Raw genomic sequence first — 27,692 nt, forward strand, 5'->3', positions numbered from 1 at the left:
GGCATAGAGGTGGGGCAAGCAATTACTTTCACTTTCCATTCAGCACTTCCTAGATGTCACTGCTCTCTCCACATTCCCCCAGTTCTCTTATCCATTTAATTGTGTAGCCAGGGCATGGGAATGGACATCAGGTCCATTCCCATTCTGGTGTACAAACAAGATTCTGAGATGATGCAAGACTTGCCTTAATAACAGTGTCCACAAAATAAGTTATGGTACAGAAAGAGTAACTGTAAAAAAAAGGGTAAAACAGTAAAATGACTGGCACAAATAGCAGTATTACAAACAAGTCACAGATGGTGAGCTGAAAGAAAATCTAAAAACAATAAAAGGCAGTTGTAAAATGTTGTGAAAATTGTCACTCTGTATTGCAACAAAATTTACCATTTGAAGTTAAGCGTAGTAGGAAAGTTAATTAATATCCAGCCAGGGAAAGGATAGGAAAATTATAAATAATTTCTTTATCTGTTAAAACAGAAGCATGTGGTACAAAATAAATACTAGCAAGACAGTTGAAGAAAAATAAGTTGGCACTTGGGAGAGAAGCTGGCTAGGGAAGTTGGCACTGAAGAGCTACCAGAGGGAGTTGGTGTTAGCAAGTCTCTGCTGTTAGAATGGTAGGTGCCCTGGCCCTGTGATATAAGTATCCAAGGACACACTGCGCTGCCTCATTTGGTGTCCAACCAACATGCTCTGTTGTCCAGGCAAGTGCCCACCAAGAGGGCCTTGGGGAGATAACATTGGAGCACCTTGTAGGTACATCTCCCCTGATACACTCCTCTGTTTCATCATCATAAAGTTCTGTTGCATCATCTGTGGGGGAGGCACCATCCCTGTCCGGCCCATGGTAGGAAGTGGGGGCATTCCAAGTGATCTTTGTGGGCCTGGAAGACTTGGTCCTGAACGGCCTGGGTGTTGTTCAATCATCATATTCTGAAGTCCCAGAAGGTGCATGTTGGTTGGGTGTGGTTTTGGTACCTGTGTACCCCCCTTAGGAAAGTACTGCAAAGTGCTGCTGGGTTTCTCTGAGGGCATGATCCTTGACAAGTCAAATTCTGGGATGCCAGTGGCTGTTGGACGAATGACCTCTCCCAAATCTGGGTCAGTAAGCACTGAAGGCAGAACAGGGCCATAAGGGTCTGACATTCTGTGGGGCAAACATGGCTGGGAGGTTGTGTCTTCTGTGTAATGGGGCTGCATGGAGCTGCCTCCCCCTCCTTGGTGCCCAGGCTGCAAGCGTGATGGGAAGACCAGCTGGTTGGAGGACATCATTTGTGTGCCAGGACCAGGGCAACAAGGATCTTGTGTAACTGAGGAAGTCAATAAAGGGTTTTGCATGGTGGACCCAATTGGTGGGTGCATTGGAGGCCCAGGGCCAGTGAGAAGAGATGGTGGTTGTTCATGTGAGAGAGTTGACTGTCCTGGGACGTTTATGTTCCCTATGGGGCTTTGTGAGGAGTTCAAGTTTAAGTGCAAAGACATAGGAGGATTCATCGTAGAGCCTGAAAGAGAGTGCACTAATGTCTTGTAAAATATCTCTGTCCATGGATAATGCACATCAAGATTCAATTAAATGCCAGCGATAACCTAGCACATTTGTACACACTGCATCTATTCTTCTCAGCAGTGCTATCTGTTCTCTTAGATAGGGAAGAATCTCCTACTGTATAACCATGTTGTCACTGCTGTACAAAGGCGGTCATCAACCGTCCATGTTTTCTCAAAACTTTTAGTTCTCCTGAATTCCCTACTTTTACAGTTTCCTCTTGCTGACTCTAAGGAGGTTATACAATAAGAGAAGCAATGTTTGCTCCAGGCCTAATTACCTAAAGAAACTACAGCAGGTGGCATTTAGTGGTCACCTATTCAAATACAAACACACATACATATTTATGGTTGTAAATATTTCCACCTCTATTTCTTTTTTCCAACACCCACTTGTACTACCTCACCCTCTGCTTCCTTGGTAAAATGACACTACAGGGATTACCCTGGGCTTACCATGCTGATTTCCTGGCGGTAGCAGTACACGATCAGGGAGAAGCTCGTCATCAGAGGTGGCAATGGTTTTGATGGCATTGTGATACAGTGGAATAGAGCTGGGCATAGCATATTTGGACATCTGGGACATCATTAAGGACAAAGGATTTTGAGAAGGAAGTTCATCTGAATAAGCAAAACAGGCAAGTTAAGTGTACACTTTCACAGATTTTGAAATCCAATTCTAAACCTCACCATCAATGTATGTTTTTTTTGAGGTTGAGCATTAAGTCATACACCTGTCATCTATGTAAATACCCAGAAAACAGATATTGCCAGTAATAACTGAATAAAAATTCATAGCCAGAAGCATATACTCAAAGGGGCTCGGTGTAAACATAGTTCTGACAATGATTTGTGGAATGTTCAAGGTAGCTTAGAAAGTGCTACGCTGCACCCGCATAGCCGGAAGGGTGGTGTCTGACGGCAGGACCGAGGCCAATACATTTGAACAGAACCAGAGCACACAGTTACTGATTTGTGACTCACCATATAATTACCGTCAGTATATTGGCGGTGTAAAGTACAGTAAAGGGTAACATATGCATAAAAGAGTAAAGTACACAATTCAAACCCGTATTTTAAAATGTATTGCAGAGTCCAGCTCAGCCAACTGTGACCTTCCACCTGCAGCAAGAAAACTTTTTTACAGTAGGACAGAACAAAATCTCATGTTGCACAGCCAAGAATGAACTCCAGTTTACATAACTCTATCCCCCACATTTAATATAAGGCACTAAGTTTGCCCAGGAGCAGTAATCAATAGCAACCAATAAGATGTTTGCTTTTAAACAGGTGACCAGTAAATGCTATCTGCTGATTGGTTGCTATAGGTTACTGCACCTGGGCAAATTAGAGTCTTTTATTACATAACCCCATATAAGTATTAAATAACCTAGTATTCAGACAAAATCCATGATTTTAGTGCATCCCAAACACATAAAGAAGAGTGAAATACTAGCAAGGGCAAGTCAGATTTAAATCTGTTGAATATATTGGTTCAAAAAATGTGGCAACATGTTTGGAAAAGGTGAACAGCCCTGCACCAAAATGTCAAATGTTATTTAGTAAATATATCAAGAAGGGTCCTAAGAATTTATACTGCTTGCTTTTAAATAAGTATAGGTATGTGTCCAGAGAATTGTGACTATATTGAATATAGTCATAGCTCAACTCAAGTCTTACCTTGATCCATTACACCAAGAGAAGCTGTAGCATTCAGGCCCATTGCCTGTTTGCTTGGTGGTACACCTGGACTGGATATGGTGGCTTTGGGTGATGCAGCCCACCCTGGAGAGGGGGCATTTATCTGGGGTGACTTTAGCCTTCCAGGAGATACATTAGGTGATCGTGCACTCATTGATGAGCCCAGCACCTGGGGTGATTTTAGAGAATCTGGAGGGTTGGGCAAAGGCAAGCAACCCATCTGATTTCCTGGAGTCAGGGGAGACTTAAGGTTGGATAAAGGGGAAGAAATAAGAGGAGAATGAACCTGCCCTTGGTGTGGGGATTTAATGTGGCTTATAACAGGAGATTCCATCTGGTTTGCATTTACTGTGAGTTCTGTAGTTCTACGCGTCAAATTCCTGCTGGTAGCCATGTGATCTAACCCAATATTTGATGGTGTACTACCAGGTGTGGAGGAAACTGGCATGTGGCTAAGCCTTGTAGTGCCCACCACTGGACCTTGCTCTGGTCCAAATATGTCCATACCGATCTCCTGCTGCATGCCAGGGTATGAACCTTGCCCTGGGGGAAACCCTGCCTGTCCCTGAGGAAACTGTCCAGGAAGCATCTTCTGGGGTCCTCCAACCATGCCACTTCCATTTTGTGCCCGTGCTGTCCGCACTAAATCCTCTGATCCAATATCTCCCTGGGAATTCATTAAGTCTCCAACTCCCCTTATTTTTTGTGGCAAAAGCATTGGCTGTTGTGCTGCCATTTGTAGATTAAGGTTCATATTCATGTTCACACTCATGTTCATATTAAGATTTTCTCTTCCTCCAATTGTAGGGTCAATTTCCCTGCCTGTACCTGACTGACCAAGGGTAGGACTCAGCATTCCTCGAGATGCCCCAAATTCAATGTCCACAGCAGAACCTGTACCCATTGCTTCTCCAGGGAACATAGAGGGGTCACCTTGCCTGTGGGTTATCATCTCAATTCCCTGCCCACAAGGCATGGATAGCTGCCTTTGCATAACTCCTGTACGCTTCTCTATCAACTGTTGTTGCAGAAGTTCCTCACGAGCACGAGGGTTAAGTAACCTTTCCATTTCTCCTTGAATACCTCCAGGGTATGCCATTCCAATTTGTGCAAAATTACTTTGCCCTCCATCAACTGGTGGCATATCCTCAACCCAACGAGTTGGTCTTGACATGACTCCCACTGCATCCATAGGAATATTTTGCATGGCTCCATATCTGCCAGGGAAACGCGGCCCTTGAAATGAAATTCCGCCACTCCGAAGCTGCATTGCTTCTTGGTTGTCCATGGGTACCTGTATTCTATTACCAGGCCACTGCTCTCCAGGTTTGTTGTGATAAGGTGGGGGTGGTCCCTGAAGAATCATTTCAGGTCCTGATCTTCCATGTATAGACATATGTTCCTCTTTTCTCCTTTTTTCTGCATAATATTCTTCCTGCAGTTTCCTCCATGCAACTTGCTCTGGAGTGAGGCTGTCATGACCCATGCGCTGCATCATTAGGCTCATCTGGTGCCCCATATTAGGACCAGTTTGGTTGCCTGCCAAATCTTGCTCCATTCCTGGACCCCCCAAGCTCTGTGTCTGTGTTATCATTGATTGTAAAGGCTCTTCATATTTCTTAATATGACTTGGAGTGTTGGCCGGTCCCTCGCCAGTGCTCGAGTTGTGCTTTGGGAAGGATTCATTGGCTGCACCACTTCGGAGAAGCAACCTTTCAATATCTCTAAGCGTCTGAAGAGAGCGTTCCCTATGCTCAAGTTGCTCTTTAGAGAGGCTGTCTGTGCCACTATCAACCTGGTTAGTGTCACCCAAAAGTGAATTATCTCCAGGTAAGGGAGCACTGGGTGACTGAGACAAGGGTGGCAATGGATTAGAGTGTCCACTAGCAAGATGATTACGGCCATTACCAAGTGGAGTTAACTCTTTGTTTGCTTCATCATTAATGATTTCCTGCGATACTAGTTTTGGAGGAGCTTGACTAGGAGCAGGAGAAGGATTTTTGGCTGTTTTTTGTACTGCAGACGTGGGAATGCTCGGTACAGGTATCGTTTCTTCAGGATCTTGAGTATTTAAAGGCTCTTGGGGAGAAACCTGAAAGATATATATAAGAAAGGAGAATATTAATATGGGAAAGGGACAGGACAGAATATGAAATATAGCACCATTGTTACAATATACAATCCAAAACAAAAGATGAATGAAAATAAATCCTGCCCTAACAATCCTATTCCAATAAACACTGGGGTTTATTTATCAACACTGTGCAAATATGCACATGGGATGTAACCAATTAGTGATTGGCTTTTTTCAGCCAGCTGCCAAATAAACAATGAATGCAACAGTTTGAATGGTTACCATGGGTTACAGCCAAGGGGCAAATCTTCCCAATCTGAATAAATTAACCCCACTAGATTGCTATTTTATTTCATGCAAAATAGCTATTATTATCATTTAATTATATAGCGCCAACATGTTTTAAAGTGCTTTACAAAGATTATGCATCATTTATACCAGTTCCTGCCCCAGTGGAATTTGCAATCTAAGATCCTCAAAATATTCATGCAGATACAGGAACTAAACAACAAACCACTCCAAAGAAAGGCCTGTCTGAAATCAAGCCTAGGGCCAACCCGCATTTTATCCTTTGGGACCCGCTACTCAACCGAAGCGGACAGGGGCAAACAGGGAGTTTGAAGGAGTAAAACTTGAGATAGATGGATAGATAGATAAGATAGATAGATAAGACCTGTGACCCAAACTGGAACTGCCAACCTACACCTATACCCGTATACAAGCCCTACCAGCAACCCACAAGTTACCCTATTTTTGCAGACAACCCATGGAAAATGTCAGCTTATTTAATTTATACATACAGACTTTTATCAACGTAATAACATAGAAAGGAAAATGAGGTTATGAATTTATAGTATGAACAGTCATGTTATGGAATCCCCTACCTAAGGACAATTCATTGGTGTAGTACAAAACTGGATTGGAAACTTTTTAAAAATATGAAAGAACATGTGTATTTATGTATAGTAAAAAATAGGCAGAATATTCAATTCAAAGCTGACCAGCTGGGTTTTTTTGTGCTGTCTTCATCAATTTCTGTAGGGTTTTAACAAGGCTAATAGACTTATAAACACAGCAGTCTTAATTCATGCAGCTAGCATACAAATCCAGAGCCATTTTCCTGTATCCAGATGGATCAAAGATTGCCCTATTTGTATTTATTTAATTTAAAGTAATCAATTAAAAGTGACAGAATTCAATTTAGCAACATTTTCCAGTGGCTTTTTATAAGAAACATGAAAAATTACATGGGTTGTTTGCCTTTAAATGAACATTTAGTATGATGTAGAGAGTAATATTATGAAACAATTTTGATATTGGTTTTCATTTATTATTTTATCTATTTCATTATCATTTGTGTTTTTTTGAGTTATTTAGCTTTTTATTCAGAAGCTCTCCAGTTTGCAATTTCAGCAATCTTGTTGTAGCATCCAAATTAACCTAAAAAACAACACATCTATAGCCCTACAGTGCATTTGATTTTAGATGGTGTCAGTGACCCCTATTTGAAAGCTTGAGTCAGAAGACAACAATTCAAAAACTATAATAAAAAAATTAAGGCCCACTGAAAAGTTGCTTAAAATTAGCCATTCTTTAACATATTGAAAGTTAACTTAAAGGTGAACCACCCATTTAAATGAGCAGCTCCCAAATTATGCGACTGGCCCCTTCAGGAAGACTCATAGCAGTAGCTGGAGCTGCTCAGATTGAGGTCCAGTTAGAAAAGGGTTTGTACAGAATGCTTATTTGTACTTCAAGATACAACTGGAGTCCCTGTCTGAAGGTCAGTTCATGTGAAATTTGAACTAAGCACTTACTTCCTAGATATTCTTGGAATAATAGCTGAATTACTGTATTTTCTTATGTCTGTAACCTTGTTATGAAATACATGGGACCCAGAGCAAATCTGAAAGGTAGACAGGGACTCTGGCATCATCAGTGCGTGTAGTAAGCAGTGCCATACCTCATCCAGTTTTCTACGGGGCACATTTTGCTTGTGGTAGATGAGGATAGAGTCGGTATGTCCTTGTAAAACAGATTCTGCTGCTCTGAAAGGGAAATGATTATAAAATGTGTAATGGTTTTAAATGAACAATCGCTATGAAGAGGAAAAATAGATAAATAGAATCTAACACATGAATTTGGTTTCCTTACCCCTCTGACACTAAGTGGCTACCACTTACAAAAATATGTATATAGTGAGTTATATGAGGTTTAAGCTGTATATTGTTTTATCTTCTCTGCCAATTCTTAGCTTAGAGCTAGCCATAATTTCAAAACACATGCTTCTCTTTGGTTACCCCTCCAATTGTATTTCCCTCCTGTTCATTGGTACCACTACTCACTTGTTTGCCAAGAATGTTGTGAAGACATAAACACTTTGTGATGGGGTTTTGGACGGACCTAAGGACCCTCCACCATCCCCACTTAGACTGGGGACAACTCTATGGGGGGTACTAGAAGAACTGGTATCGTTGATCCCAGGAAGAGAGGCAGATCCTGAACCTGGTAATGTTGGTGTAGACATCAAAGATTCACCTGTATTACAGTCTAATAAAGACAGGGAAGATGAAAAATTATACCAGGAAAGAGAGTGAACAACAGAGTAATATTACTTCCCAAGCAATGGAACAGTAAAAAAAAAAAAAAGTTGGGGGAAAGAACAAAATCTATAGGTGAATAAACAGCATTCATAGGAAGATTTGTGAAGGTTTACTCTGAAGAGGCAGGAAGTATGGAAAACAATATTCAAATAGTGTCACTGGCAAAACAACTGTGAAGAAAGTAAGAATGAAAATAGAAAGGATTAACGATTAACATTAACTTTAGAACAATTTTTTTTTATAAATGAGAAAGAACAATAATGGAAGAGGAATGATGTGTAAAAATAAAGATTTAATGACATCAACAGAGGGCTGCACTACCACACCTGGTCAGCAGATGGAGGTGCTCTGCAATTAATCAGGGTACAAAACTGGGTAAAAAAGGAAGGCTGTGATCATTTCCAAGGTGTGGTTCTGGAAATATAGCTTATTTGTACTTAGTATTGAAGTACTTGGTCTCAAATGTGGCTACTGAGAATTGCTTTAATGTGTTGAAAGGGTCGGTTACAGCATGAAATCTTGATTATCTTTCAACAATTTGGATCTCCATACTTTGTCTACTAAAAAGAAAATTTTATTAAAGGGATTGTTCACCTTTACATTAACTTTTAGTATGATGTAGAAAGTGATATTCTGACACAATTTGCAATTGGTTTTAATTTTTTATTATTTTAGGGTTTTAAATTATTAAGCTTTTTATTCAGCAGCTCTCCCATTTGCAATTTCAGCAATCTGGTTGCCATGGTCTAAAATACCCTAGCAGCCATGCATTGATTTGAATAAGAGACTGGAATATGAATAGGTGAGGCCTGAATATAAAGATGAGTAATAAAAAGTGGCAATAACAATATATTTTTTGCCTTACAGAGCATTTGTTTTTTTGATGGGGGTCAGTGACCTCCTACTTGAAATCTGGAAAAAGTCAGAAGAAAAGGGCAAATAATTTAAAAACTATAAAAAATAAATAATAAATACCAATTGAAAACTTGCTCAGAATTGACCATTCTATAACTTACTAAAAGTTAAATTCAAGGTGAACCACCCCTTTAAATAAATCCAATAGGCTAGCAAGGATAAATGATATTCTAGTTAGGATCAAGTTAAAGCTACCATTGTTTTATTATTTCAGAGAAAAGTATTTTTTAATTATTTGATTAAAATGAAATCTATGGGAGATGGCCTTCTCGTAATTCTGAGGTATTTGGATAATGGATCCCCTAACTGTATAATAATAATAATAATTATTATTATTATTATAATTGTTGTTATTATAATTGTTATTATAATAATTATTATTATTATTAGTATTATTATTAACTTAGTCTGTGGTTTTAAAAAATCTGCATTATTGTTCAGAAATGTTTATGTTATAGCTTGCAGGACTTTTGGTGGAAGATGAATTCTACTAAAATCCCATTGTGTGGTTGAGCAAAGGCTTGCTCTCAGTCAAACCATATACGATACTTGCCCCTTACTTACTGTGGGTGACCACAAGGTTCTTTTCATCTTCCTCACTGTCTGCTCCTGAACACCACTCATCTCCACTATATGGCTGCTTTCGCTCAAGGACACAGCGTCGCTTACTACGGGAAGGTAACTCTCCTGAAAATGTATTAAGTGCAGTGGTTAAACATCTATTTCACAGGCCTCTGGACATACAGACTAAATTAACAGGACTAAAAAAAAAAAAAGTGCAAGCCTGCTCATTACAGGGTTAAAGCAGCATCACTTGTGAGTAGATTAGTGCAACTGCATTGGGTGCCAAATGGTAACATGGCAAGATGGTATTTAGTATGCACTTGGGACTGACAAGTGTGAGGAGTACAAAGTATCTGACACTTTGGGAGTCCAATATAACCATTCAGACTTTACATTGTAGTACAGTTCAAGCACAGAAGATACAGAATGTGACATGAACCATTTAAAACCCCTGTAGAAGGGCTGAAGTATCTAAAGGAAATGTTTTAAATACTGGTGTAAAAATATATAGTGCTGTGTAGATAAGAAAATGAAGAAGGACTAATACTATATGTATGGGAAGAATGTGAGTCACATTGTTCACATTGTTTTATTTCACATTCTAGAATTTTAGTACAGGTACGTATCTCACCTTTGGGGTCTTGCTCCATAGGGGGAGGCCCTGTTTGTCCTTGCTCATCCACATCTCCAGCTGGCTCTCTTTGCCCTTTAGCCTGGTTGGATCCCTGACTCTGTCCACTTATCAGACCTACTCCACTCGGGGATACATGAGCAGCTTTCGGGCTAAGAAGCCCAGCCCCTTTGGTCCCCTGGTTCACATTTGGAGTCTGTGACTTTCCACCACTGCTAGAAATATTTCCATGATTGGCCAGTTTGCTTTCAGGGTGCATCGGACTGAGGGTAGCAAGATACGGTGACAGGGGAAGGTGTCAAAGAACCTAATGGACAAAACATAGTTCAACATAGGTCATAAGAGAATAAAATAAATACCAAGTAAAATGACTACAATGTAAATAAGATGGCTGAAGGTTGATCTGTGCAATTGACTATTATACAACCATCTTTTGAATACAATAGGGAACAAAGAGTGTCCTTCATAAAATAAAACATATAATATAGTTTACAAGTTCCACAAGGTGTTCACTGCTGGGGAAGTGAAAAACTGAGAAAGCCAGAAACATGAGTTTTCATATGCTGATACTGAATAATATAGAACATATATTAATATGATTTTTCATATGATGATCGACTGACTATATTTAAAGACATTAACCAAGATGTATACATTTGAATTCGATCAGCCTTCGTATGCACATACACAGCGTGTAACCTTGGAACATGAGGTATGGAAGACTTTATCATGAACAGCTCAAGTTTACTGTGGTGACTTCTTCTTAACAGGTTAATTGAGGCACAAATCTTTCTCTTCACAACATAGGGCAAATTCACTAACCCCTGAAAATTCGCTAGCGACAGCTTCACTCATATCTCAACACTTCGCCAAGCGTAGATTCGCCAGGACAACGCTAATTCACTAAAATCCGAAGTTGCGTCCAGGACACCGAACGCTGGCGAAGTTGCGCTATCATTACTGCGGCAAGCAAAGCAAAGTTGCGCAGAGTTTCAAGCAGGGGGAAGCATCCGGGCCAGAGGAGATCACCGGTGTCCCATTGGCCCAGTCCAACACTGAAAATATTACTTTGAAAATCTCATAACCATATTATACATACTATTTAAATTGCAGTTCATAGATTAGCCCTTAAACGTAACTTTAACATTGATTCATCCATTAAAATAAACAACATTTTTCTCCTATTCACATGCTAAGCAAAGTAAAATGAAGGCATTCTGTAGGAAATATAAACAGGATATGTACAGGGACTTAGGGTTGGACAGTATATTTACCTTGGGCTACAGCCTTTGGGAAATGTGTGACCAGACTGTCCTTGATAAAATAACAGTGTATAATATGTGCTGAGATCAGTTACTATTTAGTTACATTTAGTAAATAATATTTTGATGTTGGTGAGGGCATCTTCATCCATAACTGTTGTTTTGCATGAGTAAAGAAAATGAATTCTTAGCGTCTGTCCAATATACATGAATTAAAAATTCTCAATGTTTTACATATGTATTGATGGTTTGGAATTTGGCCTTTTCTGGTAGGATTTATCAGAAGTCAATGCCTGTCTGAGCTAAATCTCAAGCCTAAACACTATGGGGTATATTTATCAAAGAGTAAAGTTAGAGATCGCCACAATCCTCTAAAGTGAAATTCCGCCGCTCTACATTTATTTCTATGGGATTGTCACGGCCGGCACCCAATACCAGAACAAGTGCCAAGGACCCTGGTCTCGGCTCGGCTTCACCAGTAGTGTGACCACCTTTGGGCTTCGGGAGGAGCCCTCAGCTTAATTAGGTGCCCCCTGGACTTAACGAGGGGTACAAGGCGAGGTGTTCTGGCAGGCAAAGGGGCACGACCGGATAGCAAGAGTCTTTGGGCAGAAGGTCAAGGACAAGGCGTCTGGTGGAAACGGAAACAGGACAGACCGGATCAGGACAGGCAGATAACAGAATTGTCAGGCAGGCAAGGGGTCAAAACCAGGTAATCAGACCGAATGGATCAGGCAGAAGGAGTGGTTGTTAGGCAGGCAAAGGTTCAAAACCGGGTAATCAGACAAACAGGATCAGGCAGGCTCGGTAGTCAATAAACAGGCAGGATCAGGATTCAGAGGTCAGAATAGTCAGGAACAGGCTGGGTCAAACACAGAAAGAACAGTCAGGATAGCAAATTCAGGAACAGGTAGCACAAGGCTCAGGAAACCACAGGATAAGATCCTATAACGGGCACTGGCTACAGGTCTGAATGGGCCTTAAATAGGGTCCCAATTCGTGCCAAAACGTGCGCAATTTCGCGCCATTGCGCCTTTAAGCGACACGCAGGCGTGTGTGCCCTAGTAATCCACGATGGCACCGGCAAATGACAGGTGCGGCTCAGCGGGCGTCCACGCCAAGGACGTGGCTTGGACCCCCCTGCCCACTAGACCACCAGGGTAGGTTTCTTACAGGGATTTTGAAAGGAGTATTTATCAAAGGACGCACTTTTACCCAATGATAAATACTGTTTTAAAAATCCCATAGGAATGAATGGAGAGTGGCGGGATTTCACAAACAAGGGAATTGCACATTTTTTTCTGGGAACTGTGTGTGCTGTTCTTTTTTAGCCCCTGCTAGGGTTAGGATTTGGTTCGGCTGAATCCTTAATGAAAGATTTGGCATCGACCTGAATCCCAAGATGGATTTGGTGCAGCCCTATTAATATTATTTGTAAATGTAGTTGCTATTAAAAGTACCGATAATATATGTTCATAAATTCTGTACCACACTCCTTAAACAGTCAGCTGATTAACTGAATCTTTTAACATTGTTTTAGGTCCATAGAGCAGAAAGGGATAAACAAATACTGCATTCAAGTGCAATTACATTTACAAAAACATTAAAAACCCATTGGAAGATATTTAATGAATGTATATTGGAAAATGGCTTACAAGTACAAGCCATATGAAGTATTTGCAAGACATACAGAAAGGGCAAACAGCACACTAGTCATAACAGATATCCTTTACAATGTGTGACAAAGACATTTTATTTGGCAAACCTTTGTAATATGGCAGAAAACATTAATGCAAAGCTTATAGTCAATAAGGCATTAAACAGTAATTTTCCTTCGATTTGTTTATTTTATTGTTAAAGTGATACTGACACTACAAAGTTTCTTTTCAAAATATTAATAGTTACCTATAGGTCATGTTGATTGTTTATCGTTGATAGTACTGCTTTTGTAAGCAATTGTTACTTGAAGTTCCTAAACCTGACTGTTTTGCCAACCTGACTGTCCCTTCTCAACATGTCAATTAGAGTTTCTAATGCTAGCGGACTACTGCTGCATAAATATGGCAGCCCCCTCAAAGAGGAACATGGGGGTAAGAAAGGTAATGTAAAAGCATCAGGAAAATACTTTTATAGCAAAATTATAAATTGCATTAAAACACAATGTTATGATAGCTATAAAAAAAAAAGTTTCTGGTGTCAGTGGCTCTATAATGATCAGACAACATATCAGACAATGTGCTACTCTGCATACAGATGTGCAATGCACTGCCTGCTTTCTCCTCCCCCCTAGCTATATTTTATTTTATTCTCTTCATCTTCTCATTGTGCCTCCCTGCTTTGCAGAGGAAAAAAGAACTGCGGGTAGATGTCCTTCTAATCTTCCAGCGATTAGCAAAGATCCTATGTGCAAAAAAGGGAAAATCAAGCTAGAACGAAGAAGAAGCTGAAGGAATGAAATGATATTAAAAGAAATATGTTGGCAGATAGTTGTAAATAGCGACAGGGGGACACGGCAATATGAATTACCAGGGAGAAGAAAAAAAAGACAGAGCTTTCTTGTGCTATTGGCTGTCAGGGTCTGCACCATCTCTGTAGGTATTTGGGAGGGCTCCTGTACTCATGTGGGAACGAAAACGGACAAGCAAGTTTAGGACTGGAAAGAATCATAATTAGATGTAACTTGCTCTACAGAAACAACCTTGAGCTCTATTGTCACATATGTCCCATGCACATCTGGCACTGCTATTGTAACTCTGCTCTGTTACTGCACACACCAATGTTTCTTCAACTTTTTCCCAGGGAACCCAAATTAAGACAAAAAAAAAAAATGAGATTAGCTTGATGACCTAAAACTAGCTTAGAACCAGTTACACATCTTATTTTATTTGATATTTTCTGGATGAAAGAAGTTTCCCAAAAACGTCCGTTCTTATCCTAAACCATAGGTTAAAAATTCCTTACAACTACAGAGATCTCCTACTTGCTCAGCATGCAAATCTCCCATTACTTTTTGTTTTTCTCTGATGTATTTCCACACATATACAGAGCTTTGCACTTCACATACAGCTTAAATTAAAATGATATCCACAAAAAATGTAGTCTGTATACTAATATAATAAATACAACAGTTCAAATATCAAACTCTGCTTCATGTTAATAAACCATTTTCATAATAATATACTTTTTTTTAGTAGTATGTGCCATTGGGTAATCCTAAATAGAAAATTGCTATTTTAACAAATAACCGTCACCCCTTGGGATCCTATGATTCACGGTGCACACAAACAAACCAAACAAATCATACATGCTAGGTCACATGAGCCAATTAACAGGCAAAGCTCTTTCTTTTGATTCATACTTCTTCCTTTTAGAGTTAGAGCTGCATTGACTCTGGTCAAGTGATCTCTGAGAGAGCGCACAATCCATCACAAAATGGTGGCTCCTACATGCTCAGCACTAAAATCACACATTGCTTTCTGTATTGGTCTGATTGATACCCAGAGCTCTGCGTATTATAACACATATATAGATCTCTACACTTCTCATACAGCTTAATATTTGTCAACACAAGCATATATTCAATAACATGTACAGCCCTAGTTCATACCTCCCAACTGTCCTGTTTTCTATGCGACAGTCCCAATTTTGATCTCCTGCAAGGACATCAGAAAAAAATACAAAGTTTCTGAAATGTAATTAAAATAAGAGCCTTTTTGGCAGAGAGCTCAGAAGAGCAAGCAGCTGCACTTGGATACTTTTGTAATAATTTAAGATAAGCAAAGAAACAATTGTAACTATTTAAGATAAGCAGGTCTCTTGGGAGCAGCTTAAAGGGCAATTTGCTTTCATTAGCAAAACTGTTATAACACAAAAGCACTTAAACTCCCAGAAATGTGTTTAAACTTTCATAACCTGGCAAATTTTGTAAAATGGACATTGTAATTAGGGGGTGTGACCATAAAATGGGCATGGTCAAAAATGTCTGCACATGTTTTAGTTTTTCAATGTTGGGAGGTATGCTACTTTGTCATAAATACACTGCCCCATGTATCAAAACGGCATGCTCCCTGGACATCATATAAGCAAATTGACTAACACATCAAAAATATAAAAAGTGACTTGAGCTTCACAAGAAAAGTGGCATAACTACCAGGAGGTGCAATTACACCCAGGCACGTACCGTCCATGGAAACGGTAAAAATGTGAGTGGGATGGCCTGACATTATTTAAGCAAGTGAAGGGCACATCCTACACCCAGGCTTCATTAGTCGTGCCCCACTTAGTCACTTTTATAAAATTGTTCAGTTTGACAGCCATGCCAAGGTCTTTGGTATTTAAGACCACAAAGAAAGCTGGAATATAGAGTCAATCCTTTTTCTCCAATAAAAGACACAGTTGCTGCTGGCCTTGTGATATATTGTGCCTGCTTCACCTGGGAATATGTGTCACGGCTTCATGGCTGTGTGTCAGAATAGGAGTTCAGTCACACAAAATCTGTTTTTTATCCTGTTACTACTTGCTGTTCTGTACACTGGCACCCTCACTGTAATTATGCTGGTGTTGACAGTGTGTCACCCACATCATATAAAGCTTACTACCTCCTGTATATTTTGTCACTATGATTGAGGGCACCATAAAAAGGATTGTCTGTTTCACTGGTTTATTGAATATACATACTAGCTAAAGCCATGGTATACTGTACTAGTAGATAGAGAGAGATAACTTTTTATCGTCAATACAACCATATACTAGTTACAACGTACAGTATTTAAATCACACTTCACCCAGGCCTGATTTTAAAAGAATGTGAATAAAATAACACATAATTAAGTACAACTATCTAAGTGACATTGTGCAAGCCCGACGGGGTTGGGTCCTTCATCCTTTTGTCTCCTTGACAGGGAGCACTTAATCTGTATTGTAATTATATTTTTTATTAATATGAATTGTATTTCTAATAATGCATTTAAGGTTACTTATTATGGTAATGACCCCCTTGTTTGTTGTTACTACTAATTTATTGTTTTGTTATACAGTGCTTTGCCCTCAAGGAGCGCTATACAAATAAAAATATACATACATAAATATACATATTTGTGCAAAATAATATTAGTACAAAATTTACCAAATTTGCAGAATTCAAATATAAGTAGAATATGGTGCCAATTTAAAAATAAAAAATTGTTACACAGTCAGTTGCACCACTAATGGGTACTGTGATAGTAACTTATCCAGAGGGCCAATGGGCATCTACCAAAATAATGTATATGGCCCATAATACAACTATCTAAAGTGGCACTGCTCTGTCTAGCTGCACTGACAGCCACAGCTTCTACCGGAGGGCTTTAATGTTTTTCAGGCCAATCTCCACTCCATCAGTAGAGCAGTACGAATCTGCAGAAGAGAGTGGATGGATCTGATTTTCTCCGCTTGCCTAAAAATGCAGATAGAGAGTAATGGAGCCATGGAGCCAACACTCCATGTGACCAAGGCCTTAACAAAGTATTCACGGGTAGTGTGGCAGTTCTTTTACCTTCTATAAAAGAGGATTTACAACAGGAAATGGCAAAAAGTGTTATTGCAAATTTACATAGTATTTTCTGTACTACAGCAGCCTTTCAAGGGTGGCTTATAGACCAGCAGTTTGTTTATAAAGAGAATACAGATCATTTTAAAGATCAAAACCACTTCAAATATCTTTTTTCCCAGGCTGTGAGGCTACATTTAAATTAAATGCAACCAGTTCAGACTTTCTAACAGTTTCCTAGATGTTGTGCTTTTTTTCTTTTTCTTTTCTGCCGTAATCTACATGAACTATAAGGATATATAAGTAAATAGCAGGTTACTGACACAAAATTCTGATGGTGTTGGAAGTAAGAGTTGTGGATCCAAAAGGGTCTATTTCCACTCTGACAAGGGTTGTTGTTGCTGCAGGGGCTGAGTAGGCTGCATGTGCAGTTCCTGTCTAAAATAATTTTCTCCAGAGATTTTGGCATGCAACCTGACTACGGTCAGACACCCCTTCTTAGCACTTTCCAGGATTCTGCAGAATAAAAGGAGACTCTTTCCCACTGACTGGATCCGCTACCCCAAAGGAAGGTTGTATGCTGCCGGGAGTCTACAAGGATATTGTCAGGTACTGTTGTCTGAAGGAGAAGTCTGCACTGCTGATCTGTATATTTTGAACTGATTTTAACCTAATGATGTGTTCGAAGGGAATATGTTACTGCTATGTCAACTGTTTAACTCTACCAGACAAACTCTGATCTATATATCACTGGGTTATTTAACGGGAGTGGGCTGTTCCCCTTCTGGATTGCAAACGGTTCTTACTTGCTCCCTTTGACCCTAAAACCTTTCTACCCTGGAAAGCAATACGTTCCCTTATTTTGATTCATCACACTTTGGTTATCACAAAAAGGAAGGAAAACTAATGTCATTCATAAATGTATCAAATGAACAAACGAAACACCTATTTACTGTACGCCAGCTTCTTGGAAATGTTTTCACCGTATTTTTATAACCTTGTCACACAGATCGGGTGCATAAAATCTGTAAATGTTTAAATCTGTTACTCCCAGAGCTAGTTGGTTGTGTTCAGGCTCAGTCAAAAAGTATTGCTTACAGTTTACTTGCCATTTCTTGCATATTATAGCAGTACTTACATACCTGTGTCACCAGGAAATAGCAACATTTTTAAAGACGCAAACAAGAGCTGCTATTGATGTCACATATTTTCCAGTTTTGCTGGCACACCAGCTATGCATTCTGATTATCCCAGGGCTCGTTGTGAACTTTTAGCCAATGTTAAACAGACCTAACGAGATGTAATGCCTAATATTTAGTCAATCTTTTTGTGGAAATTGGAATTAACATATGGCAAGACACATTCTATGACAACAGAATATTGTTTTCTAGCCCTTCTTATTGTTATTAATGTGTATATTGCTGACATTTTTCAAATCACTTCAGAGAGATTATGTATCACTTTACACTGATTATACACGATTTACACCAGTCCCTGTGACAGTGGAGCTTACAGTCGAACTACTACTGCATTAACACATACACATGGTCAATTTTATCAGCAGCCAATTAAAGGGGTTGTTCACCTTCCAACACTTTTTTTCAGTTCTGTTGGTTTCAGATAGCTTACTAGAAATAAGACTTTTCCAGTTATTTTCTACAGTATGACTGTTTTTCTAATATTGAAGTAAATATAGAAAGTAATATAAAGTGTCATTTTCACCTTCTAAAGCAGCTCTGGGAGGGAGGGTCGCCGACTCTGTAAACTGTTACATTGATACATTTAAATGATACATTTCTATTCTTTGTCCCTGATGAGCAGAATTCCTGAGATTCAATAAAGGCAGCTGTTAGAAATAATACATTAGTTATGAATTCTCCAGAGATGCTGCTGAAAAATGTAACAACTAAATGTTGCAAAATTGTAACAGTTTATAGTCTGCACCTGAATTACTGAGCTGCCAGACTCAAACACCAGAGCCAGGAACAATGTTAAACAGATTTTGGAAAAACTGTAAAAAATAAAAAATGGAAAGTAATTGAAAAAAGTCTATTTTTCTGATGAACAATCTGAAAACAAATGAACTGGGAAAAAAAGTGTTTAGAAGGTGAACAGTCCCTTTAAGCTGCCACTATGTTTTTGGAGTGTGAGACTAAACCAGAGTACTTGGAGAAAGCCCATGAAAGTTTGAATAGAATATACAAACTACTTACAAATTCCCTGGCTGTAATTAAACCTATGATTCGGAGCTGCAAAGCAACACTGAACTTTGGTGCCTCCATGTTGAATGTGAAGTTTAACAAATCAACTGCCAATCAATAGTCAATAGTATTGCTATAGTAAAAAATTGGCCCACTACATAGAAAGATAGTGAAGAAATTCAAGGCAAAAAGCAGAATTTTTACTTACACGGTTATTAATTGCATATAATTTTATTATACATATAAAAAATAAGCCAAAATCATATTTGTACCTATTCTGGCACACAAAGGTAGAAATGGACATAACGAAATGCATACACCTAGGTCAACACAGAAAATCCTAGGATCTAAAAAAACAAAACAAAGAGCACTGTGTAAAAATGACACAAGTGTCAGTAAAATATAAAGGAAGTAAGAAGAAAAGATGACACTTGTCATGCAGTGACAAAGTACTTAAAGGAGAACTAAAGTTTAACTAAAGAAGTAGCCAGAAATGTTGCACATTATGTTTTGTGATTCTGTACCAGCCCAAGGCAACCACAGCCCTTTAGCAGTGAAGATCTGGGTCTCCAAAGATTCACAGCACATGCTCTGTGCTGCTGTCATTTACTGAGCTTAGGGACCCACTCACAATTAGGGCCGGACGGGCACCCCAGGCAACTCGGCCTGCCACATTGCCTCCTCCGGCACGCGCATGTACGTGAGCGTGCGTGTATGCACGCTGCCCCACCGCGTCACCCCCCTTACCTCATGTAAATGCACGCAAACACGCGCAGCGAGCCGTACTCAGCAGACCGGACTGGGGTAGGCAGCAGTGAAAGATTTGCACGCTAGGCACGTGCGTACTCTGCCTACCCCTAGTTCCGGCCCTGCTCACAATATACAGTACACATAGAATAGAAATGTCACAATATAAGACTGATTAGTAATTAATACAGATAATTATTACATGGCAGCACAGAAACCAGTGTAACTAGCATCAGAATTTAATAATCAGTCCTGTAGCATTTTATTTTACAGACAAACTTAATTTTCTGCTTGATAATTTGTGAGGACCTCTAAGCTTAGCTTCTCAACAGCTGCTCAGAGCCCACTGAGCATGTGAATGTCACAGACACTTTCCAAGATGGTGACCCCCTGTGACAAGTTTGAAGTCCTGGATCATTGCTGCTATTGAGAAGCTGAAACTTTAGGCTGGTGCAGTAAGTTCAGTATATAAAACATGGCATTTTTAACCAAATACATTTTTAGGGTTTAGTTCTCCTTTAAGAAGAGGCAACAGTGGCAGTAACCTGGGAACCAGCCAGTAATTCACTAGGGAAACAGTACTATTAATATACAAGAATCGATTGCTTCCTTCTTCTACTTCTTCCTTCTTTGTGCAGGTGAGTATGCGCAGAAGCACGAAAAGCCGAACTTTAACAAAGTCAGCTATTTCGTTCTACTGTGCATGCGTCTTTTGAAGAAAGATGAAGGAGGCAGCTGATCGCTCCGTGGTGCTCGCTGGAGGAACCCCCGGACCGGTGCCGTTTTCTGCTGATAGCAATGGCCCAGGGCTTCAGGTAAGTATATACTATCACTTGGGGGTGCCTAAATTTTGGCACCCCAAGTAAACTCAGCCTTTCCTTCTACTTTAAGGCTATGATGTAGTGTAGGATCAACAGAAAACACAAATTAATTAATAGGTACTTAACCCATTTACTTACAAAGATGGTTAAATAACTAATAAGGAATTGGTGCTACATGCTGTTCATGTATCTTCATCTATTTACAGGCCTATGGAACTTATATTGGTCCATTCAGGGGTTTGAAAACTGGGGATTCTGCTCCTAAAGTTACCAGGAGCAGCATTTTTGCCACGCCTTTTTACCAGTGCTGCGCTGCCACCTGGGGAGGGTTGAGAAAATGGCGCAGTGACCCTGTCCAGTAACAGGGTCACTAACGGGGCAGGGGGGATGCACAAAAGTAGCATGAATGGAGATTAACCGAGTCAAAGCCACTTTTTTACTCCACTGTCCATCAAAATATTTCTTCTTATGTCAAGTAGTTGAAGTAAAGAAATGTTGCAAGTTTAACTTTATCTGCACTGATGAAGCAGTTATTTTTAAAACCCAGTTTATTCATTATATAAATACCTACAGTGGGTACGTCAGGTTATTAACATTTTGCACAAGCAATGTAACCAAATGTGTCTTTTTGCTACAAGAAGTTGCAGACATTTCCCCTTATATTTATTTTAAAGCTAGATAGAGGAGTGCTAGGGTAATACTGTATGTACAATGTGAAAATACTTATATATTTATTCTTGGAAAAGGAAACTCCTAACACACTGCCATTTCGTGTAAAAAAATAATATAAATGCAAGTTATACACTAAATAGCAGTGTGTTGGGAGTTTCCTTAAATGAAAAGGATCTAGGGGTTTTTTAGATAGTAAGTTGTCTAATTCTGGGCAGTGTCATTCTGTGGCCACTAAAGCAAATAAAGTTCTGTCTTGAATAAAAAAGGGCATTAACTCAAGGGATGAAAACATAATTCTGCCTCTTTATAGGTCCCTGGTGAGGCCTCATCTGGAGTATGCAGTGCAGTTTTGGACTCCAGTCCTTGAGAGGGATATAAATGAGCTGGGGAGAGTGCAGAGACGTGTAACTAAATTAGAGGGATGGAAGACTTAAATTATGAGGGTAGACTGTCAAGGTTGGGGTTGTTTTCTCTGGAAAAAAGGCGCTTGCGAGGGGACATGATTACACTTTACAAGTACATTAGAGGACATTATAGACAAATAGCAGGGGACCTTTTTACCCATAAAGTGGATCATCGTACCAGAGGCCTCCCCTTTAGACTAGAAGAAAAGAACTTTCATTTGAAGCAACGTAGGGGGTTCTTCACAGTCAGGACAGTGAGGTTGTGGAATGCACTGCCGGGTGATGTTGTGATGGCTGATTCAGTTAATGGCTTTAAGAATTGCTTGGATGATTTTTTGGACAGACATAATATCAAAGGCTATTCTGATACTAAGCTCTATATTTAGTATAGGTATGGGTATATAGAATTTATGTAAAAGTAGGGAGGGGTGTGTGTATGGATGCTGGGTTTTCATTTTTTTAGGGATGAACTTGATGGACTTTGTCTTTTTTCAACCCAATTTAACTATGTAACTATGTAACTATGCATGGGTAAAGTGTCAGTATTAAAGATAAATTCAAGCAAGTTGTTAAGAGTTCAGGGGAAAATCTTGATATCAGGTCTAGGAATTGTTTGTCACGGTGTCAGACTGTAGAGTGAGTAATGCACTAGGATGAAAAGTCAGCAATGTATAGTTGGAAAGCAGTGCCAGTACTACACCTAGGAAACACTGCTAGCTGTAAATTGGGCAAGAAACATTAGAACTGGAAGCAGTATCACTGGTGCATCCAGAAAGCAGGATCAGTGGCCAAAAAAGCAGTGACAGAAGTGTGTCTGGGAAGCCATGTCACCAGCCATGTCACCAGCAGTACAAATGTCAGGCAGTGTACACCTGGAAGGTGGTTACAGTAATAAAAAAGCAGGAGGTGTATGTACAACTGCCCGTCTGTGCCATTAGTACAACTGCCCGTCTGTGCCATTAGTACAACTGCCAGTCTGTGCCATTAGTACAACTGCCAGTCTGTGCCATTAGTACAACTGCCAGTCTGTGCCATTAGTACAACTGCCAGTCTGTGCCATTAGTACAACTGCCAGTCTGTGCCATTAGTACAACTGCCAGTCTGTGCCATTAGTACAACTGCCAGTCTGTGCCATTAGTACAACTGCCAGTCTGTCACACCAGGAAGACAGATCCATTAGTGGAACTATCAGGCTGTGCCATTAGAACAACCGACAGGCAGTGTCATTGATAGAACTTGCAGCAGGCAGTGCACACCTGGAAGGCAGTGCCATTAATACACCTGGGAGGCAGTGTCACTGTACAACTTGAAATCAGTGCTATTTGCACAAAATTAAGTTGCAGGTGATCCAGTGAAACCCAGAATTGAGCATTTCATGTCTTTTCACAGGGCAGAGACAACCTTACCTTCCTTAGACTTCTCCTCCTCCTCGGCCTCCCATATGTCACTGTCTCCAGCCTGCTGTATAGTGTCTCTAGGCTCTCACACTCAGAGCCGGGAAGATGGGGGCAGAATAACGAAAACAGCCGGAGCTGAGGCAAGTCTGGCATCCCCTCTCAGCCTGGCATCTCCTCTCAGCCTGAGCCCTTCTGGCTGGGGGTACTAATCCTGTCTGCCGCTGCTGGGGTAATGGTCTCACAAGGACAGATATTAATCTATACCTCCTCGTGCCTCTCCCGATCCCTCATCCAGCTTTATTCCCCCTTTCCTCGGTACAGGGAAGACACAGGAGCCTCCAGCCACTCAGGCTGCCCGCTGTCAAAATAAGAGCCTCCCCTCCTTAACTGCTTCCTGCTCGCCCTCCCTCCCCCTCCTGAGCAAAGTCCGTCGCTGCCTCTGCGCACACCTGAGAGAAAGCAAAGCAGGGAGAGCCGGGCAATGGCAGATTGGGGGAGGTAGGCTGAGATAGGCTGTCTGAGAAACGGTGAGGCTCATGGTTAGGAGCAAAGGAAAGGCTAAAATGAGAACTAAATGAGGTGAGTGCCGGAGCGTAGTAGGGAAGACAACAGACGTACATAAAGTGGCGGAGGTGGGGCCGAGCTTGCTAATAGGCTGCAACACCTGTAAGGGACCTACGACAGCAGAGAGAGAGCGCGACAGACAGAGGTGACAATTCCTTAGTAAAGGGAAGAAAAAGAAACCGCAGGGCAGTAGAACTAGCGGAGAGAGACAAACACCTGCCCTTAAACCCACTCACCACTGATACTGGATTCATCCGCTGAAGTAGTTAAACATATATTCCAGAATTCAGTTCGTTGTTTGATTGTGTTCCGTTGTGCACACACTTTCCATGTGGGTGACATTGTTGTAGTCTGAAAGGAAAATATTCTTAAAGGAAACTATATCCCACCCCCAACAATGTAGGTCTCTATAAAAGTATAATGCATAAAACAGCTCATGTGTAAAAACCCTGCTTCGTGTAAATAAACCAATTTCATAATAATATACTTTTTTAGAAATACGTGCCATTGGGTAATCATGAATAGCAAATTGCCATTTTAAAAAATAAGGGCCGCCCCCAAGTATCCTAGGATTCACGGTGCACACAAACATACCATCCATGTTAGGTCACGTGAGCCAATTAACAGACAAAGCTCTGTCTTTTGCTTCCACACTTCTTCCAGTTACAGTTAGAACTGTAGTATTTCTGCCTAGCTACATTGGGACCGGACGGGAGCTGTCCCCCACCGTCCACCTACTCTGCCCTACACGTTTCACTACTCAAACGGCTTTGTCAGGGGCATAGGTGCCGTGCACATCTCATTGTGCAGTTTAAATAATCTGCCAGTGGAGCGAGACCCAGAAGTGCGTCTTCTCCGGTTCCCAACGTAACTAGGTAGAATTGCACCTTGGGAAAATGGATCTGAGAAGGGTGGGGGCTAATAATTTATGCACTATAGCGGACGTAACTTTTTACATTTTTCAGTGACTCACACTAATGGGCACTAGATACCCCTGAAACTTCCACCTACTGTGACTTTTTAATTTATATGTTTTTTAAGGCAATAGTCCTGCACTGCATAATTGAGTATATGCAGTGAGTTTGGTGTGGTGTTGTAGATGGGCTTGGCCTTAGCAAACAGTTTCATTCTTTATAAATTAAAGGTTAAGTTTTAAGTTACCCAGCAGTCAGTTATCATTGCTTGTCTTTAAACCAATTTGACATATACACTTAGATGTCAGTTTGAAATACCTTCACATATTTCTATATTATTTTATATATATATTTCTGTATTATTTCTATATTTATTATGAAAACAAAAAATAATGTTAAAAAAATAAGTTAATTTAAGTTAAGAAGAAAATGAAGACTCAATTGCTTAAAGGGATTTTATGGTTTACTTTTTATTTCTAAATAATACTGTTTACATTACAAATAATTCATTCTAAAATGTTATTCTTATTCTTGAACCAACAAGTGCATCTTTTTAGCTGTAATATTGGTGTGGAGACATCTCAGTGCATTTTGCCTGATTCTGAGCTTTGAAAAGGAGCCAGCACTTCAGGGGCTGCTTTGAGACAGTTATTGTTTCTCCACTTCTCATTGTACTTCAATATGGCCCAAGTCATGCTCCCTATGCTCCCCGACCTAGTGGTAGACATGCGAATAGCACAAAAGCAGGGAGCATTTTTAGCAATGCAAACAAATCCTTCAGCAGAGGTGTCAGAGAGCTGTTTATCTGGTTAGCTGCCTATTGTTCTGTTGATAGGCTGGTGGGGGGAAGGGGGTGATAACACTCCAACTTGTAGTATATCAGTATATCACATGGTTGGGGGCACCTGGGAAATGGACCCATGCCAAATTTAAAAATTAAATATTAGAAAATCTGTTTACTCTTTTAAAAAACAGATTCCAGTGCAGAATTCTGCTGGAACAGCATTATTAACCTTTAATAGTATCCATTCAACTTTCACACACTAATCTCAAAATGATAGCTGTTTACAAAAGTAATGCTGTTTTCCTCTGTATATTTTTCAGTATTTTGTATTCTCTTTATGCCTCAATTAAACTATTCATTTTGCAAATTGCATATTGCATATGGCGTTTTCCACCCAAAAGAATTTCCCATTGGTTTAATTACACAGTGGAGTAAGTTCACTTTTCTGGGCCTGCAAAAAGGCATTTGGGGTTTCCTTCAAAGTGTTGTTACTATGACCTTTTCCACAATCAACCGGATCTGGCAGCATGGTTGCAGGCAAGAGGGAGAGTGCCAGGGGGATATGTGTCCTTTCTGGTGCCCCTGCATATGAAGTAGTTATGTTACTGAAATGTAACACTAACATGAGCATGGTCAGATAATAAAATATCATATATGGTAGTCTTGCCTATATTGGTGTATGAAAGCTGACTCATTAGAATCTACTCTTATTTTTAATCAGTAGTCTGTTCTCCTACCTGTATCTTATTATAACAGTAGTATATGACTGTATTTTCACCATTTAGTGGGTATTCACCATGGGTCATCTGATTTAAACTTTTCATAAATTAGTGTATTTTTAGTTGGATTAACTGAAGGGGTTCATCCATGGGCATCCACATATAGGGGCAAGGGGGGCACTTCATGCCTATCTTGCCCATGTGCATCTGTAATGGCACAGCCCGGGACCCTGAGGGAGAAGGCACTTACCCCGCCACACGATCATCAGTGTCAGACTGGGACACCAGGGGCCCACCCAAAAACCTTAGACCAGGGGCCCACTCTCAGTACTATTATTCTTCCTCTCCTCGCTCAACCGCTATTCTCCTCGTCTCTTTTCTTTACATAATATAATACTATCATCTATTATTCCATCTATTTAGTCGTTTTGTTCTCATAGAAATAAAGAATGACCATGAAATATGCTAAATGTTTAGAAGCATGAGGGCCCACTGACACCTGGGCCCACCGGGAGTTCTCCTGGTATCCCTGTGGGCCAGTCGACACTGACTCTAGGTAATTACACCTGGTGAAAACATTTTTATTATCATACCTCCTTTGTCTTTGTGTTGTCTGTGAAAATGTTATGTGCTGCCCAGACACCATATGACTTCAAATATTTATATAACGTAAATGATACACTTTGCCCAACTCACTGCAATGTTGCTTCATTCAGTAACTGCTTAGACATCCCAATATGCTGCACAATAAAAACCGCCTAGATAGTATCTCAAAAATTTGTATATATATATATTTTTTTTAAAAGGTATTGTGTTGAGTTACAAATATGAATTATAATGTGCAGCACTTTTGAGTAGTTAGGGGCCCCTGATATGGTGCATTTTGGTGAAGAGAAATACCATAAAACTGTCATCTTGGGCATTCCTCTAGGCTTACCAGAACTTTGCTGTAATATGTAAGTGTATAGAATCCCTTTTGGTGTACTTATCTAGATGTGCCAGAAAGAATCCAAGTACAGGTATCTCATTCCAGTGCTCTGACATAAACACAATAGGCTTAACTTGTTCGAAAGTGTAGCCACATTAACAATAGATATCACTTGCAAACAGAGATCAGAGCTAATGTACTATTCCATGTTCTGAAATAAATACTACAAGCAGTGAAATTAGGGCTGTATATAAGTCCAATGCCCCCCTAGGCACCTGACCTAAACACGCCCCCTACACTGTGCGCATGACATCACTTCCACCAACCAATTGCCTGCATGATCCCTTTATCTATAATACCCTCATTCATACTGTATGTCTAAACTACTGGTCTTGCTGTCATTTAACCACCCACAGTCTCAGTATTACCCTGTTGCTTTATCAGTTTTTTACAGTGGGAGTTGTATAATGCACTTTTAGCTTGTATAACCTTCCTCCATACAGTACAGCTAGCTATGTTCAACTCTGTGTTCATTCCAGGAGTCTGATTCTCAACATTTGTTTCATAAAACCTCTATAGTTTATACCTTCTTACACTAATAATGGGTGTGATAAAGGCTGTGCATAGTCATGTCTATATAAATATCCCACTTAATCCAGCTGCAACCCAGTATAACTTGCCTTTATTATCATCTACTAAATTAGCAGATTCCTCCCTAA

General features: G+C 40.1%; 1 protein-coding gene across 2 annotated transcripts; it reads right to left on the reverse strand.

Annotated features, from left to right (window-relative positions):
* On the reverse strand, positions 1-24,043 carry bcl9l.S (B cell CLL/lymphoma 9 like S homeolog). Of its 2 annotated transcripts, none has more exons than XM_018242012.2 (8): positions 23,865-24,043; positions 10,034-10,340; positions 9,403-9,525; positions 7,666-7,870; positions 7,284-7,368; positions 3,226-5,338; positions 2,002-2,166; positions 1-1,502 (listed from the first exon to the last, which is right to left on the reverse strand). In XM_018242012.2, exons 2-8 carry the CDS (start codon positions 10,290-10,292, stop codon positions 610-612), a joined length of 3,843 nt encoding a protein of 1,280 aa, XP_018097501.1. In that variant the 5' UTR covers positions 10,293-10,340; positions 23,865-24,043; the 3' UTR covers positions 1-609. The 2 variants fall into 2 exon arrangements, with proteins under 2 accessions (XP_018097501.1, XP_018097500.1); XM_018242011.2 differs by lacking the exon at positions 23,865-24,043 and adding an exon at positions 23,074-23,816.
* Positions 24,044-27,692: the final 3,649 nt, after the last annotated feature.

Source organism: Xenopus laevis, chromosome 7S, assembly GCF_017654675.1.
Source record: "Xenopus laevis strain J_2021 chromosome 7S, Xenopus_laevis_v10.1, whole genome shotgun sequence".
NCBI lineage: Eukaryota > Metazoa > Chordata > Amphibia > Anura > Pipidae > Xenopus > Xenopus laevis.

Coding starts and splice junctions, on each gene's coding strand:
- bcl9l.S (XM_018242012.2), bottom strand. CDS start 10,292: ATGCACCCTGAAAGCAAACTGGCCAATCATGGAAATATTTCTAGCAGT. Junction 7,871..9,402: donor GAACCTTGTGGTCACCCACA/GTAAGTAAGGGG, acceptor TGTCTTTATTAG/ACTGTAATACAGGTGAATCT. Junction 5,339..7,283: donor CCCGTAGAAAACTGGATGAG/GTATGGCACTGC, acceptor TATATCTTTCAG/GTTTCTCCCCAAGAGCCTTT.